The sequence below is a fragment of the Schistocerca piceifrons genome, chromosome 5, assembly GCF_021461385.2.
Source record: "Schistocerca piceifrons isolate TAMUIC-IGC-003096 chromosome 5, iqSchPice1.1, whole genome shotgun sequence".
Classification (NCBI taxonomy): Eukaryota; Metazoa; Arthropoda; class Insecta; order Orthoptera; family Acrididae; genus Schistocerca; species Schistocerca piceifrons.
Genome location: NC_060142.1, coordinates 354,305,632 through 354,324,538, shown reverse-complemented (window position 1 = coordinate 354,324,538; position 18,907 = coordinate 354,305,632). Strand labels below are relative to the sequence as shown.

Here is an 18,907-nt window from a genome sequence, read left to right as displayed (position 1 = left end):
AGAACTTCATGGAACTATAGGGGTTGAAGTGGGAATATTACACGATGTCGCACAACAAATTCCGCATGTTTTTCAACCGAAAGTGACCGAGAATAAAGAAGTGTTGCATTATTCATTGAACGCCCTTCGTATCAAACTGAAAACTGTCATATGTTAAGGTTTATGGTCCCTTGGCGGTGTAGAAACTTCAAGCTTCCAAGTCAACGAAATCAAAAGATACGGCCAGTTATGTGACACAATTTGATATCTTGCCAGTATCGATATCAATAACAGGCAAAAACCGTCGAAATTCTCGATATCTGGGATAGATGAACAACCTATATACATAATTACCTTTTGCACGGGGCCCTCCCACTTACCCGATTTTTAACCTTCAAAAATATTATAAAAATAGGAGTTTTCAATTATCACTGCAGAGCGGAAAAGCTTGTTATTGGCGAGGCGATTTTTTTTTTGTTGATGGTTAGGATGATGATGTTGCAGAAGTTCTTTATTTTACGACGCACGTTGTGTCCGAAGTAGTTTGTCGAAAGAAAAGTAGTGGGCACCCAATGGCGTAGGCTACAAGCCACTGGCAGCCAAGGAGTGCCCAACTGCCGTTACTGAAGAAAATTAATGCATCTTTCTAAAATATCCTTGTTCGGCTTCTTATTTGTATTGTATACCGAACATATGTGTGCGCCAGGACAAGGCTTAAACCCATTTATAGATTTGCAGAGAAGATTTAACGCTAGTTAGGGAACATTACGGTGCACTGGCTGTAACAGTTCTGGGAGAATGTGGTTGAACTTACCTTACAGCAGAGACTCCTGACATCTGGTTTTTGTGTGGTGATGCGTTAAAGTGAAAGGGCGTATTTATGTTACTGATTCTGAACGCAATAGGTTGAACTTATTATCCTGAAGTAGCAATATTTACGAAAGTAATAAATAATTAGTCTTAGGAAAACTGGAAATTCTGAGACTGTTTTATCTGTTCCATCTTCCTCCCGGGAAGCAGATCGTCACCCCTTCTAAAAGTGAACCAGAGACAATATATCTCCAGTTGTACTCTTTTAGACGAAAAATAAGCGACTTACCCGAAAGAATTATCCGAGTGAGACGGAAATCGGTAGATATGAGGTATGTACAGAGAAGCAAATGATCACATTTTTAGAAAAAACTGGTTAATTTATTCAAGTGAAAGAGCTTCACAAACTGGTTCACCTCTGCCCCTTATGAAAGCAGTTATTCTGCTAGGCATTGATTGAAAAAGTTGTTGGATGTCCTCCTGAGGGATACCGTGCCAGATTCTGTCCAATTGGCGTGTTATATCTTAAAAATCCTGAGATGGTTACAGGGCCATGACCTTAATGGTTCAAACGTTCTACGTTAGAGAGTGAGATCCGGTGACCTTTATGACCAAGGACGATGATAAACAGCAGAAACTCTCGCCGTGTGCGGCGAACATTATCTTGCTGAAATTTAACGCCAAGATGGCTTGTCCTGAAAGATAACAAAACGGTTCGTAGAATATCGTCGACGTACCGCTGTGCTACAAGGGTGGCACAGGTGACAGCCAAAGAGGTCAAGCTATGTAAAGCAATGACTCCCCAAACCATAACTCCTGGTTGTCGGGCTTTATGGTAGACGACAGTCACGTTTGTATGCCACCGCTGTTCGGAGAGTCTCTAGCCACATCCTCCCTGGTCATCGGGGCTCAGTTCGAAGTGGTAACCGTAACCGAAGGCAGTTCTGCTGTAGTCAAAGAGATTCCAGGCACTCCAGACCATCACTCCTGGCTTTCGCTCGCCACAAGGCCCGACAGCCAGGAGTAATACTCTGGAGTGCCATTTCTTTTCCTAATAGGATCCCTTTGGCCGTCATCTGCAGCATCCTTACAGCACAGCGGTACGTTGAAGATATTCTGCGAAACGTTTTGTTGTCCTTCGTAGCAAACCATCTTGGGGTTACTTTTCAGAAAGATTATGCCCGCCCGCACACTGTGAGAGTATCTCCTGCTTGTTTTCGTGCCTGCGAAACACTACTTTGGCCAGCAAGATAGCCGGATCTCTTCCCAACTGAGAACGTTTGGAAAATTATGGGCAGAGCCCTTCAACCATCTCGGAATTTTGGCTGTCTGACGCACCAACTGGAGCATTATGGGCAGGGTCCTCCAACCATCTCTGGATTTTGACGATCTAGCGCGACAATTGGACAGAATTTGGCACTATATCTCTCAGGAGGACATCCAACAAGTCTGTCAATCAGCGCGAAGCCCAATAACTGCTTGCATAAGGGCGAGAGGTGGACCAACGCATAATTGATTTTCTCAATCTGTGAAGTTCTTCCTCTTGAATAAATCATCCAATTATTGTGAAATTTTTGTCGTTTGTTTGTATCTATATTTACATCACATCTATCGATTTCCGACCCATTCGGATAAGCTCTTCGTGGTGCACCAATTTTGTATTTATTTTTTAATTCTCTTTCATTTTTTATTTAGTGTATTATTTAGGTATACCTACACAACGTCTAAATCCGCAGGAAGTTCACAGTTTCTATTTTTGGTACATTAAAGAAATAGTATGGATTTTAATATTTAGCAAGATATTTGAAAATTATTAAATACAGAAATTGTTTAGGTATAGAGGATCATGCAGGCAGTAACTGATTTATAATTAACTCTATGATACGTTTACTCTCAAATAAAGTTGCCAGACGACTCCTTTTAAGATAATACCAGAAGTTACAGGTAGACGCGCGATACACGGTTGTTATGTAAGACAGTCTGCCATGTATACTCAGCACATCAATCCTCTTGGCTGACAACTCTTCTCTCGATTGCAAGGTAGCGACTACGCTGCAGCGTCGCGTGTCAGGAGGGAAGATTCATTCTCGAATTTATACAGGCTAAGTTAAGCAGTTTCCATTACATCTCGAGTCAGCTATTTATTCAAGCTAAGCAGAAGAGCCTCTGAGGCGACTGGTACTTAGTACAGACTGAATTTCTGTGTATGACTGTGAGATGAGTTCCTACCAGCTGAACTAAACAGACTAAAACTTGAGAGGTGGCATGAGCCCCCTCTCATATTTCTATCTTACGATTCTCCTCTCTAATTGCATGCGGTGGAAAGTTGCTATTCCTTCACACGCGGACTTCCCACGCAGCGTCTCTCGTCACCCGGGTGGTCCGGTGACAGGCGGGCTCTGCTGACTTTGAATGGGTTAAACCGACGTGTGTGAGGCAGTCGAGTGAATGCTTTCCAGACGCCGACATTGTCAAGAGACACGCCCGCCGGGGCCTGAAGTAGCGGCTGGGCTAGAGGTTCCGTTACTTCGCAGAAACTTAGCGAAAACACTTTCTGGCGGGCTACTAGCGTGGCGTGGGAATTACTTGTGTACCCAGGCAGTTGTGGCGGGAAAATTCCCGCGCTTTCTGCAAAATAGTAACTGTGATTGGCTTGCTCAGGGCATAGCTCCGTGACGTAGCAAAATCAGCGCAGAAATTGGCGCCAAGAATCTCCATTGGTGGAATGGTAGTGCTCCGGCAATGGGGTGGAATTTTCCGCCGGTTTTCGAGTTGCTGATTGGAACGTTTAACCACGGCCACTGTCGTGGGGGCGGGAATGTTGTGTGTTCGGCCTGTACGGGTGCTCTTGTGTGTAGTCGGCTCTCGCCTTTCGGTCGAGGACGTCGAAGCAACCAGCCATCGCCTACGGTATGCCAGATCGTGTTCTGGCAGTTAAGAAGACAGTTTGGTAATGTATGTCCGCAGCACCGGCAGATAGGGATTTTCCTAGGTGATAATCAGAGCTCAGCAGAGCGCGCCTGTTCGTCTTTTTCTAACTTTGTTTTGTCTTGAGTACCAGAAATTAATGTTGGGGTTAGTTGTGTGTCTCTCTTATGATTTGAGTAGCAAGGAATTGGCTCCACATACCACTTCGTCTTAAACCTCACAATCTAGTTTAGGGACAACTTCACCTTTACAGTGTTTGTATGAGTATCCAATTTGAGCCAATTTGATGTATCGTAAATGTTTCATGTGTTTTGGTTTAGTATTTTGTGTTTAGTCTTAATAAATCATATTGTTATTTTGGACAGAACTTTCATTCTGTTAATCGGTAGAGCAAACCTATCATTCCTCACTATGTTAATGAAACCTTCATATATTTAACTTATTTATCAAATTAAATTATTGCAGGTGCCAAACTCTTTTCTACTCCACTTGCAGGGTTGATTACAGTCAGTTTGCGTATATTTTTTAATCCTTGTGCAACAGCAAAAGTCGGAGTTAGAATAGGGGGGGGGGGGGGGTTTAGAGCATCATTTACATATGTAGGTTCTAGAATTTAGTGTTAAATACACTGCTAGCCCCGGCACCTCGCGAACTAACTAAAGTAAGTGGACTATAACAGGAAGAGCAAGTTCGTCAGAGGCTGCTGTACGGTCAACAACTAAGTTAATTAAGCACGTGTCTGCTCATGTTTATAGAGCATTAGTGAAGATTTATCACATGTCTATATAGGGGTTTACCAAGCCTTTCATCTAGATGGAGCCAGGAGGATATCAGAAAATAAAATTGAATTCGTAGATATATCTCATTTCAGATATTAGAAAACGTAGTTCAAATAATTTTTATGAATATGAAATCACCTGTTTCGGATTCCATGTAAGAAACGGAAATCCATCTCTATCGTATTAATTGCTATTGCTACCACTCTCTCTAGTTGAATGGAAGTCATTAAACTAACTAAAAATGTGATTATATAGACATATGTAGAGGTGCATCGTATTCGTTGTAGCATTTACGCGTCTGGCATAGCGCCATAAAGTGTTTGCAATTTGCTACGTGGTAAAGTGGAAATTCGATGCACTAAGAAATTTTCTGTCTAGGAATTTAAAAATTATGGGTAGATCTGCTTAATGAACGTAAGAGACTGACGATGTCATAGGGATATAGAAGTAAATTATTTTTAAAACAATTATTAATCGTTACGGAAACATCTGAGCTAAAAAGTTTTTGTAATTAATTTACGGGAAACGTTTACGTATATCGAAATGATCTAGCTATAACTCTCTGACTGCCAAAAATTTGGGTGATTGTGTGTATACTCGTACCGGCTACAATGCGAGTGTTTTTACATGAACATACTATGTAGCAAATAGGAAAATGTCGTAAGGAAGAAACAGTCTTTGTCGTTTGTGGCATATCTTTGTTTGCTTGTAATACAAAACACTTTCTAGCTAGGCGTGCATGCACTGTCCAACTCTGATCAGGGTTTCCCCGTAAGGTATTTGTTTCCCTATAACATGACACATATTTTCAATCTATCCATTCATTTCAGCAATTAAATACTGCTCGACTTTACTTTATAGTGTTGTTGTTATTGTGGTCTTCAGTCAGAAGGCTGATTTGATGCAGCCATCTGCGCTCGTCTTTCCTGCGCAAGCCTCTTTATCTCTGCGTACCTACTACAACAGACATCCATTTGGACCTGTTTATTCTTTCCGAGCCTTGGTCTCCCTTTACGATTCTTCTCTCTCCTCCGCGCCCCTTCCCCCCCCCCCCTCCCCCCCAACGGCGCTCCCCTGCACCCCGCCCCACGAGTGCCCCCCCCCCCCCCACACACACACACACACTCTACCGTCCATTATCAAATTTACGATTCTCTGATCTCTCAGGATGTCTCCTGTCAACCGAACCCTTGTTTTATTGTGTTACAATAATACAAATTCTCAGGCACTCAGGTCTAAAAGAATGGAGCACCGGCTGCTGGGAGTTGTAGCGCAAACACTACATAATTACTGGTTGCTGGGTACGACCTGTATTTTTTGCTTTAGATGATGGAGTGTACACTTACCGTTGAAGAATGTAACAAATAAGAGGAATGTAATCTGGAAACAATAATGTAACGATGTGAAATGATCTGTCAACACAATGCACCACTTTAATCTGCGGTACAGGGACTGGTAAGAAACCATTGAAGATACACGGTCGATATGAACGCCCTTATTCTTTTTGTTCCTTTGCAAATATCACTCACATGAGCGTCAACGTTCTTGTGACTGAGTAGTATGTTAATAGATATTTTATAGCCCATTTAGAGTGCGAGTGACCAATGCGTCCGGTTCCATCCAGATGGAGCAACCGGCCACAAAGTGAGATAAACAATAATGTTGAGAGGGGTTTTATGAGCAATAATTTCGTAAATTATCCATCCGTATATCGTACTTGAACGATGTGCGAGTCGGTAATTTGAATCTCTTAAGCAGAGCATAGTAACTGTAGTACCGTTCGAAGAACGCGATCTCATGTCGATGTTGGCCTCACGACGGAACCACAAGTAACTACCATTCGGGAGGACGACGGTTCAATCCCGCGTCCGGCCATCCTGATTGAGGTTTTCCGTGATTTCCCTAAATCACTCCAGGCAAATGCCGGGATGGTTCCCCTGAAAGGGCACGGCCGACTTCCTTCCCAATCCTTCCCTAATCCGATGAGACCGATGACCACGCTGTCTGGTCTCCTTCCCCAAACCAACCAACCAACAAGTAACTACAGTCGCTGCCTGACGCAGCAACGAATGTGATCCGTCGGTGTAGACACGACCACACGTTCCATACGCTGCTGCTGCTGGAAGACTAGTTACGTCAGAGCGTAGCGCCGCTCAGCCCCAGTCTGCATTCATCGCTTACGATGACATCGTCTTACTTCAGGTCCGGCAGTGCGAACTGTATTAGAAATTAGGACTGTATATCGAAGTTTATTGTCAATTATACATTTAGTCAAGATCATCATTCTCAACTGTATCAAGTGCTCGGGTATAGAGTTCAGCGACAGCAACAAATACATTTTGTCACCCTGTGGCCATGGATTGTTTCCAAATTAAGAATTCTGTCTCGTTCAAGTGTTAATAAAAGTGACCTAATATTTTGGGTATGTTTTAGTATCCACTCGACCTCCTCCAGAAGTAAATCTAGGCTTGCTACAATTCACCACTGTACAGTCGTGCACATCTCGAGTGTTTTTCGTTCGGCGAAACAATAAAACGTTGGAATAAATTCCTAAAATAAGTGTTAATTCTTAAATGGAAATGTAACTGCGAAAAAAAAAATCTGGAAAAAATCGTGAAACGAAAGAAAGTGTGCCAACAGCAGAGGGAGTTCTTTAATGCACTTTTAACATCATGCAGGGACGAGTAGGACATGTTGATTAAGTTACAGTAGGGCAAGGGACGCCGAATGTTCCAAACAAAAATAGGTCCAAAATGCACCGCAGCCGAGCTACGCAGATAAAACGGCAGTGTGGGGAAGAAACTAAAGGGCGCAGTTACTCGTTAAATAGTTTATCCTGAAGATTCAAAGACAGGCAAACTTAAGATTCCTTTCCCTAGCTGCTGTCATCAGATGCTAATTTTTTATCTTTAGTGGGCAAAGTTTTATTATTAGACCAAATACGCTAAAAGTAGTAGAATACCATTAATTTTTAAAGACGATAAGATGTACTGCAGTAATATTGCTGCATAATATAGTCAACATCTGGCACTATAACGTGGAACGTTATTGATAAGCTAAATATAACATCTTTTAATTTTTGCTAAACTACAGAGAATATGAATTAAATTTTATTCTAAGAAGTAAGTGCTTGCTACGACAACGGTGGAAAATAAAATAGCATTTAACGTTGAAACACACTTTCTCAAATATCATTTTTACAGTAAATCCTCGTAATTTCTGTCTGCAAATCGTAGACATAGTTGCGACTTGGCCCCATCCGATTTTATCCGTTACAAAACTTAAAGTACATCTTCGAGAATTCGCTATGATAGGGATGAAGCGGTGTAAGCAGAGGTGAGGTGTGGCTTTATTATTCAGCACGCTCGCGTACAAAATATTAACAGCGAAATTTTAAATTAAGATTCATCACCTAAGTTTGGAAATGGTAGAGGCTTTTTTGAAGAAGTCACCATCTGCGTGACAGTGAGATCATAGAGATTCTAACCGAGGGTAGCTGGACTGCGACAGTAAGCTGAGACCGCATGATGTTGCTCTCTGCGCAGAACATTGTACCTACATTCTGGAGGAGCGCTATTGTAATGTCCGTCTGGCTATTCTGGTTCATGGTTCCCGACGTCTTATAATGTCAGCTCAGACGTATTCTATACTGGGTGTATTGCCAAAGCCACAGCTGTCATTTCTCATGTTTTCCCTCAGTAACTGATAGCTGCTATGTTTCCTGATACCCAGCCGGTTTGAAGACTCTTTTAGTACTCAGAACAACTGAAAGACCGAGATTTTCGTTTTAGTTTGGTGCTGCGGACAAGAGACCTTCCTCGTTCTGCTATCTGGACTGGGTGGAGTCTATCAATTTTGTTCACCTGAGCGAGACGTCGTTTAAAAATAGCAGACTCCCTAAATGCAAAGTATTCCTCGCGTAAAGACTAAAATCGTGTCGAAACTAAACTTCAGTCACTGTTTGAACTGGTGTAGCCATAACGTTTTAGGTCTAGAAAAGTTAACAACCTTCCGTAATGTTTGTACTCGTGAAACCAACATTACGCACTTTTGCTGATTATCTGCACGAAACACCATAATGACACTTCTATTTCACTGCCGGTATCCATCTCGTTTTTAAGGATCGCTAACTGAAAGACTACAGCCGTTAAACAACTGTTATAGACGAAGTTTTGTTAACTCGTATATAGGAGATTCTGACGGAACTACCAAACTGCGGAACCATGTTGATAGTTCTACGCCTGATTCACTCCTCTCGTGTAGGTAGCGCTGTAGACGACTAAGTGCCTGATGACCAGTCTTAGTGACATAATTTAGTAATAATTTTATCTACAATATACCCCACAAGTCAACTTACGGAGTGTGGCGGAGAAGACTTCTGGTAACATCTTTCCTTTTCTCTCATGTTCGCCCCTGAACAGTGTTTGGGAAGACGACTGTCTATAGACCCTCGAATAAGCTTTAATTTCTCTTTGTCGTCGTGCTCATTTTGCGAGGTGAGTATTGGAGGAAGTAATACGATAGCTGGCTCTTCTTGAGATGTACGCCTCTTAATGTCAACAGCAAATCTCTCAGACATTGTCTGTTATCGAGAAGTGCGTATGGTGGGGAAGTGGCGTTTCCCGGAAGAACGTTACAACTGCCGTACAGAAATACTAGGAAGCAGTTCCCCGTCTAGCAGTAGAGCGCAGCGTTCAGTGATATATTTTCCTGTTCGTTTCCTGCATTAGTTTTATTATTTGCTGTTTTCTGTCCCGTGCAGTGTTAACGCATCTAGTGAAAAATACGCCCTCCCTCCTTGCGGCTGTTACTACACTCCAGTATCACCACTGATGTAAACGGCACTCTGTGAAAGGGTCTGTATAACATTCTGAAACACCTGTAGGAGCTGCTTGTGACTCAAGTGGGCAGACGGAGTGGAGACTCGACTGTCAGCTCTTCAGTTTACTGCAAGGCTATCAACGACTCTTTTGTTTGCCACAAGAGTTTATTGAGCATTTCCGTAACGCTCTCGCCCCTACTATACGATCTCGTGGTTAAATTTGCCGCTCTTTGTTGGATCTCATCTGTCAATTCTATCAATTCAGCTTGGTCGCAGGCAGATGAGAAATACACAGCAATAAAACAATAGCCATTGAAGCCATTTATTTCGTGGATTTTTCCCGTAATATTCTTCCAATGAATTACAGAATGATTTCTTGTTCTACGATATTTTTTGTCTGGTCAATCTACTATGACGTTCCGGACGGTAGCTCGCAGATGCTTATGGTTGTTACTGTTTCCACGGATTTTTCCGCCAACAATGTAATCGAAACGTAATAGACTCTTAGCATGTTTATCTACAAAACGTTACATTTATTTACTCTCATGGTTAACTGCCAGTCGCTGCTCCAGTCATACATCCTCCGCAGGTCTTCCCGCAATTCGCGAGTGTTTCAGCGCCACAGTCTTACTACAGCCAACACTATCGTCGGTAAATAGCCTTCCGGAGCTTCCCTCTAGTTCATTAACATACGTTGTAAACAGTGACGGTCCTATCACACTTCCTTGTGGAACTCTTGATATTACATCTGCCGAGTTCCTTCTGCTAGGAAGTTCTGAAATCGGCTCCTATACTTGAGAAGCTCGTAATCTGTTCATACAACGACTGTACCGAATGCCTTTCGGAAGCAAAGAACACGGCATCAACCGGGACGCCGATGTCTAAAGCTCTCTGGATTTCATGGCCGAACACAGTGGGAGATGTTTCGCAAGGCCTCCGTTTCCAGAATCCATGTCGATTTTTATAGGGGCGATCCAAACATTTTTTCCGACTGAGGGCGTTGCTGCAGTGTATGTCCAAATGGTTTAAATGTCTCTGAGCACTATGGGACTTAACATCTGAGGTCATCAGTCCCCTAGAACTTAGAACTACTTAAACCTAAATAACCTAAGGACATCACACACATCCATGCCCGAGGCAGGATTCGAACCTGCGACCGTAGCGGTCGCGCGGTTCCAGACTGAAACGCCAGAACCGCTCGGCCACCAGCGGCCGGCACTGTATGCGCAACATAGCGCGACTAGGGTGCGGGTGTATAAGCACCTACATGTAGGTACAGAATCAGTGTGGCATTCGTGTCTTTCCGACAGACGTGCGATAAATGCAGAAACGCAAACCATGGCGTCATTGTTACCAAATTCGTCCAGATAAAACCATGCTGGTGCTATTCTTTTGCCGGCCGGAGTGGCCGGGCGGTTCTAGGCGCTACAGTCTGGAACCGAGCGACTGATGACCTCAGAAGTAAGTCGCATAGTGCTCAGAGCCATTTGAACCATTTTTTTGCTATTCTTTTCTTGGCTGCCAAAGAACAAACGCCGGTAGACATCCGTCGGGGAATGGTGTACGTGTATGTACGTGCATGTATGTCGAAAATCACCGTTGTGCTCCAAGTACCGTTGTGGGTGCTGCTGCTTCATGGTAGTGCACGTTCTCATATCGCAAATGTTCGTAAAGCAGGGTGGGAGACACTCGAATAATTGCCCAGTAGTCCTCATCTCTCCCTGAAAAAGACTTTGAAGGGTCGACGATTCCTGTCGGACAAAAATGGGCAGCACGCAATTACGGACTTCTTGACGCAGCAGGACACGATGTTTTACGAATTGGGCATATTCTGCATGGTGCTTCTATGTGATGATTAGCTCAATGCTCATGACGATATTGTCTGACTGGCATACCGGTTCTGGACTGTATGGCCTTAGAGCGGACATTTCTTGATTTCCCTTTATAAATTTTTCGTTCCCTAAAAATATTATAATACGTGAGTATAAAATATGTTCTGTAATTCTACTACAGACTGACTTTATCCTATAGGCCTATGATTATGTGGAACTACTAGTAGTTACATTTGGTCAGCTACAGTCATGAATAGTACAAAAACAGTTCTGTTACTTTCGTTGTATTACGTTAAAATGTGGTTAAGCTAAGCTTAATTCCTTTGCACTATTTGGCATGCCGCGTCCTTGTGGAGTGGGAAGAAATCGTGTGTTGTATACGGCTTGTATGTAGTTTGAAGCGTAAGATATTAAGTCAGTATACAGAATCACACATTTCTGCTACAGCGACCGTACCGACCGCGGTGGTTCTTTGGAGCCAGTAGGAGCTTGGTTCAGCCTCTACTGACGTCGACGGTACAGTAAACATTAATTTTCGTTCCTTTTACAGCGAGCGTCAGGAATATCTGATGACCGCGTTAGGGACCATACGTAGTCGCGGACATAAAAGGCGAGTAAGTTTCACGAGATTATCGTCCTGACGTTGTTCCTCTTGTGTTTTATTGCTGGTGGAGAGGCTTTGATTTAATAAAATGGGTACCTAATTTATGAATTTCACTCTTAATTCGAAGCTTGTCAATAACTACAGCAATTAGTCATGAAATTTTATATACATATACAAGGGCTATTCAATAAGTACGCAACTTCTTTTTAAGCAGGGTTCCGGGTCACCATATTATTCACCACATTTTTGGCCACAAAGCATAATTTTTCAACACAATCTCCTTTCAACGCGGCGGCTTTTCGCCACCTTACTGGGCCGATATGCCCGCTTGGCGCCACTCTCTTCATCCGCATCGGAGCCAACATCTTGCATCGTCAATAACCTTCCCATCATCCACGCACTGTTTCGCACGGAGTGCATCCGTCATTGAGACTAAAAGATGGAAGTCGAAAGGTGCGAGATCCGGACTGTAAGGTAGATGAAGAAGAACAGTCCAGAGAAGTTTTGTGAGCTCCTCTCGGGTGCGCAGACTTGTATGAGGCCTTAAGTTCTCATGTACGGAGTAGGAGAAGTTTGTTTGAATTTTTGCACCGATGAACACGTTGAAGTTGTTTTTTCAATTTTCTGAAGATACCACAATACACTTTAGAACTGATCGTTCGTATCATGAAGGTGGGCGTCAAACAGAATAATCCCTTCAAAGTGCCAGAAGACTGTCGCTATGATTTTATCGGCTGAGGGTGCGGCTTCGAACTTTTTCTTCGGAGGAGAGGTGGTGTGGCGCTACCCAATGGATTGACGTTTTGTTCCTGCTTCGAAGTGATGAACCTGTGTTTCATCATCTGGGACGATGTTCGACAAAAAATTGTCACAATCATGTCAGCACGTTCCAACATTGCGGGAGCACAGCTGCATGCGGCCGGCTGGCACGAGGAAGATCGGACAAGTTTGGGCGACTTTGTTACGATGATGACAGACGTCACGCCCAAAGACTCACCGTGCTTTTTTTCACTGACAGGTCTCCGCAGACGTTCTGCAAACTCCTATGAATATCTACGATGCTATGGTTTTCCGCCAAAAAGCTCAATGAAAGCTTTCTGTTCGGAACGCGCCTCCGCTGCAGACGTCATTTTGAAGGCGCGGTAGCTTACCGAAACTTCATGAAACTGTAGAGGCTTAAGCGGGAATATTCCACTATGTTCCACAACAAATTCCATAGTCTTTCAAACGAAATCGTCAGAAAAAAAATCATGTTTCATTACGTATTGAATGACTCTCGTATTTTGGTGATGACGATCAACTGACAATTTTTTGCCGAATATTATTAACTATTAGTGATGCTGTTTTTAGTATATGGTTACCATAATGTAGTTTCAGTATACTGTTTAATCGCCATGTACAACAAATTTTATTGTATTTACGCCTTGTACATGTCAGAGCGATTCCCCATTGAGCTGAGGCTTGCTGACCACTAGTAACAAATAGCAAATAAAAGGAGCAACTGGAGTAACATTTCAGTTGCGATACTGTTATCCGCTTGGTTACGTAACGAGTTCACGATAAATGCCCATTCAGCTCGGCGCCACGAGTGAACTCGCCTGATAACCCACAGGTCCAGTCAGTACCCACTCAAGACGGAAGCATTTGAAACACCACACCATCTCACTCATAGTCGAACTTTGCTTGCAGCAATTTTCGTTTGCTAGAAAACGTATAAGGAAATTCAGTTAGGCAGAACCAAGAAAAATTACACTTAAAATGCGAAATGAAGGCAGTACAGTAAGATTTTGGTGCAACAGTTCGATTCGTAAAGCAGTACCTCATTTAGAGTTTCCAACACATGACATTGTGCTTATCAAGAATTTATATCAGTACTACCTGCAGAAGACGCCATACGAGAACTGCTCACATGCCCACCTTCCTGCAGAATCAGCTATTATTTTAATTTGATTCAGGTGTGAGTCTGCAGGCCATTATGTCTATGTACGTGATATTTGTCAACAAAGGTTTGTAATATGGAAACGTGGTTACCAAGAACTGATTGCATGGAAAGGGGAAACTATTTTCCTGTAGAATTAACACTTGCTTTCGTTATTTTTTACGAAGATATTGCAGAAACATTCTCTCTTCTAAATGGAACGACGCACTGTTTTAATGATATTGGTGATGTCTTAAGATACAATGTTCTGCAAAACTTTAGGACAGAAGTAACTTTCGCATGCTGCATCACTGCCAAGTAACATAGCTCTATTAAACTTGGGCCATACACAGAAAGAAGTGCTAGGGTATAGCAGAGAAGGCAACTAGGAAATACGGAAAGAGACGAACAGAAATGAGACTTTTATCCAGAAAACAGTAAATACACTAAAGTCGCCGCGATTCGTGATAGTGCCCTGGACATTATAAAGGCAAGACGTGGTTCTTATTAGAGTGCGGGTGCCTGGTCACCACAGACGGCAGTACATGCTCTGCAACGAGCTGCCATGCTGGAGACGTGGTTGCTACGGAGTTCTCGTCGTAGGGCGTTCCATTCCTACACCCGGGCGAGTCGCAACTGCTGGAGGGTCGTTGGTGCATGTGGACGCGCTGTAATACCTCTCCCAACACATCCCGCACGTGCTCTATGGGATTTGAGTCGGGATAAAGTGCTACCAATCCATTCACCGAACATCTTCTTGTTCCAGGAGCTCCTCCACAGGAGCTGTCCCATACGGTCGCAGGTGTCATCCATGATGTTCCGGCGTAACGACGATCAAGAACGGAAGAGCATACACGGATGTGAGACGTCAGTCAATACTACGTTGGCGAACCCCTCTCTAGGACGACACCAAGACGCGCGGCCCCAATGTTGATAAGTAATGTAGTTAGTAGTTATGTTACCTCGTGCCTGAAACCTGGACTTCCATCGCCGGAAGGTGGTGTGGAACTTCAAGTCCCACCGCCACACCTTTAACGTGCACTCCGGCGATCTCTTTGGAATGACATCATTGTCGAATGGAACAGTTTTACCATCCACCAAAACAGCAAGACCGTGAGCCACCGCCGACGATATAGGCCGCGGCCGGAGTGGAAAACGAGCTTGCAGCAGTGACTTACGAACTACACTCCTGGAAATTTAAATAAGAACACCGTGAATTCATTGTCCCAGGAAGGGGAAACTTTATTGACACATTCCTGGGGTCAGATACATCACATGATCACACTGACAGAACCACAGGCACATAGACACAGGCAACAGAGCACGCACAATGTCGGCACTAGTACAGTGTATATCCACCTTTCGCAGCAATGCAGGCTGCTATTCTCCCATGGAGACGATCGTAGAGATGCTGGATGTAGTCCTGTGGAACGGCTTGCCATGCCATTTCCACCTGGCGCCTCAGTTGGAGCAGTGTTCGTGCTGGACGTGCAGACCGCGTGAGACGACGCTTCATCCAGTCCCAAACATGCTCAATGGGGGACAGATCCGGAGATCTTGCTGGCCAGGGTAGTTGACTTACACCTTCTAGAGCACGTTGGGTGGCACGGGATACATGCGGACGTGCATTGTCCTGTTGGAACAGCAAGTTCCCTTGCCGGTCTAGGAATGGTAGAACGATGGGTTCGATGACGGTTTGGATGTACCGTGCACTATTCAGTGTCCCCTCGACGATCACCAGTGGTGTACGGCCAGTGTAGGAGATCGCTCCCCACACCATGATGCCGGGTGTTGGCCCTGTGTGCCTCGGTCGTATGCAGTCCTGATTGTGGCGCTCACCTGCACGGCGCCAAACACGCATACGACCATCATTGGCACCAAGGCAGAAGCGACTCTCATCGCTGAAGACGACACTTCTCCATTCGTCCCTCCATTCACGCCTGTCGCGACACCACTGGAGGCGGGCTGCACGATGTTGGGGCGTGAGCGGAAGACGGCCTAACGGTGTGCGGGACCGTAGCCCAGCTTCATGGAGACGGTTGCGAATGGTCCTCGCCGATACCCCAGGAGCAACAGTGTCCCTAATTTGCTGGGAAATGGCGGTGCGGTCCCCTACGGCACTGCGTAGGATCCTACGGTCTTGGCGTGCATCCGTGCGTCGCTGCGGTCCGGTCCCAGGTCGACGGGCACGTGCACCTTCCGCCGACCACTGGCGACAACATCGATGTACTGTGGAGACCTCACGCCCCACGTGTTGAGCAGTTCGGCGGTATGTCCACCCGGCCTCCCGCATGCCCACTATACGCCCTCGCTCAAAGTCCGTCAACTGCACATACGGTTCACGTCCACGCTGTCGCGGCATGCTACCAGTGTTAAAGACTGCGATGGAGCTCCGTATGCCACGGCAAACTGGCTGACACTGACGGCGGCGGTGCACAAATGCTGCGCAGCTAGAACCATTCGACGGCCAACACCGCGGTTCCTGGTGTGTCCGCTGTGCCGTGCGTGTGATCATTGCTTGTACAGCCCTCTCGCAGTGTCCGGAGCCAGTATGGTGGGTCTGACACACCGGTGTCAATGTGTTCTTTTTTCCATTTCCAGGAGTGTATATTGTTTTGCTTGTAATGAAATTGTCTATAACGAAGGACATTGATTATTTGCAAGTCGCCACTTGCAAAGTTAAGTGTTATCAGTTTAACTTACTGTAGTAAACTCCATTAATGCGATTTGCTTGAATTGCTGTCTAGCGAACCGAGAAAACAGTTTCCCAGGCACCCTATGTTAGACGAGTGAGCAGAACACAATACTTAAAAATGAAGTCAGGGCTGAATGGATCCCCGAAAAGACACACATGAGGAAGAACTACAGTACCGCAATAATTGGACAGGTGAGTGTATCGTATTCAGAGATATGAAGGTCATTACGCTAATGTAACGTTATGACTCCGTACACCAGAGCACCTGGAGCGTCAGAACGATCATGTTCGATAGTGTTCCTGCGTGCATTACGTAACCTCATATGGTGAGAGATGAGAACACGTGGGTTTATTTGTGTGAAATAATTTAATTCAGAGCCACCAGTATCATCATGGATAAATACATGTTAATGATATTCTGAACCACATACTGGGCAAGCAAACGATAATTTCAAATATTTATGAGACTTTCATTGAACTGAAAAGATACAGTGTTTTTCTAAATACCAAGGTAGCATGTCAACAGTATAAAATTGGCATACGAAAACATTAAATGCCACCTATAAAATGTCTGATTAGAACGAGCTAAAAGCTGTCAGTTGTACTTTGTCTGAGCTGAAGAGCAATCGGCGCACAACCATAGAGCTTTCATTGTTTACACGGTAGTGCCGGCACTCGAGAAAGGGGTGACTCTTCAAGAGACGAACGATATTCATGTGAGAAGGAATTTTTACAGCTGCATCACGTAAGGTTCTCACCCCTTTCTTGTTATTTGTCAGTTGTTATTAGCGGTCGCAAATTCAAGTATCGGTAATAGGAAATTATACGACATGGGGTGAAGGACTCAGCTATAGGTAAACAAGGGAGGATTAAGAGCTGTGATTGCGCATCTAGTACCAATACTGTGTCTGTGTTTCGGTTTTTTATGCCGTTTGGTTGCTGTTTATTGTTACTTAATAAATTTTGGTATGCAGGTTGTTGATATTCAAAAACTCACAAGGTTTTATATGCAAATTTAGCCACTGTTTATTATTTGTGGAATACAAAAGAGCCTTCGATTGTAAAACTTTTCCTTTATTTTATTTCCGGTTTCGGTCTATGAACTCATCTTCAGACGTATCTAGAAAAGAAAAAGAACGTTGAAATTTGCGAACGAGAGCATAACGATAGCGTATAATAACAATGGTAGTAGCATTAACGTTCATGATCTGAAGGCAGCATTAATGTCTTTCAGGAAATTGCAATAAGAGAAAAATTTCAGTCCTAACAAGCTTCGGTCCGAACTCGTTGTCATCATCACCTTCACAATACTATTTCCAATCTAGTTGGTTCTGTTTTGGAAATCTCCTCATGAAAATTAGTTGAAACATGCTATATGACAATCGCTGTTTCTTATGTCACGCGCAATAGTTAGCCTTACCATTTGAGCCACTATAAACCGAACACACTTTCTTTTTATTTCTCTGAGTTCTTTAACTAACTTCTAACATCTTCAGATCAATTGTAGTTGCAGAGCAACCCGTCATATTTTATGTACTGTGTGCAACTTCACTGATTAATATACTTGTTTTCATCGGCTTTCCACTGGCTACCTACCGTTAACATTTATTTCATTTTTAATAACACTTAATATTTAACAAATCGTCTCATACTCAATTAAGAAATACACCATCGTCATTTAGTAAAACTAGCATTGTCAGCACTGCAATGGGCGATGACAGTACACCTCCCAAACAAATTGGCCTCTGTAGACAGTGGTACGCCTACAGCCAGGAGAGAGCCTGGGCAGCAGAGAGCGGACTCACCGACGTAGGCGTGCGCGGTGGTGGCGGCGGCGGCGAGCAGCGGCACGAGGAGCGGCAGCCAGCGCGGCGGGGTGTGCGGCGGCGCCATGGTGCGCCGCGGGCGGCAGCTGGCGCGCGACTGCCCGCCGCCTGCGCCCAGCTGCGGACCCACGCCGAGCGCAGCGCCGCTCAGCGCCGCCGTTCGATACGTCGCCGGCGCCAACCGCGGCCGCGGCCGCCTCTCTCCGCGTAGCAGGTTGCCGCCTGCGTTCCTGCACCGCCGCACCCGCCGTCTGCAGCTCACAGGGGGACCGTACCATCTTCCAGTCACCGGTCTGATTCATACTGACAAGATGTTCAATGCACGATTAGGACTTCGACACACGTAAACAGGAACACGCAACTGTCAAGCGTTTTCGAGAAAAGCAAACGTAAAAATTTTATGCCGGATTAAATACAGCGTGACGATTATTTAATTGTATGAAAAAAAAGGAAAAAAATTAAATTACTTACAGACTACGGCGAACACACACTTTATTGAACATGTTAACGTCACAACAGACATTCGTATTTAGATTATGATATGTTCGATATGCCTGCCATCATTGGCGATGATACCTCGCAGACGAAAACGAAATTCTGCATGACCCGCTGAGGTGTAGAAACATCGATTCTGTCTCTGACCTCCTGAATGGCTGTTTTCAGCTCACAAATGCTTTTCGGCACTTTTATTTTCACAAGTCCATCAAACAGACA

The 18,907-nt window shown here is 44.3% G+C and overlaps 1 protein-coding gene across 1 annotated transcript in view; it reads right to left on the bottom strand.

Annotated features, from left to right (window-relative positions):
* LOC124798439 overlaps window positions 1-18,275 on the bottom strand; it is a 431,708-nt gene extending 413,433 nt beyond the window's left edge. The window contains exon 1 of the mRNA XM_047261856.1: window positions 18,173-18,275. Coding sequence (XP_047117812.1) covers window positions 18,173-18,260 — 88 coding nt within the window. The 5' untranslated portion in view covers window positions 18,261-18,275. The remainder of the gene's footprint in view (window positions 1-18,172) is intronic.
* Between the last annotated feature and the right edge of the window lie 632 nt (window positions 18,276-18,907).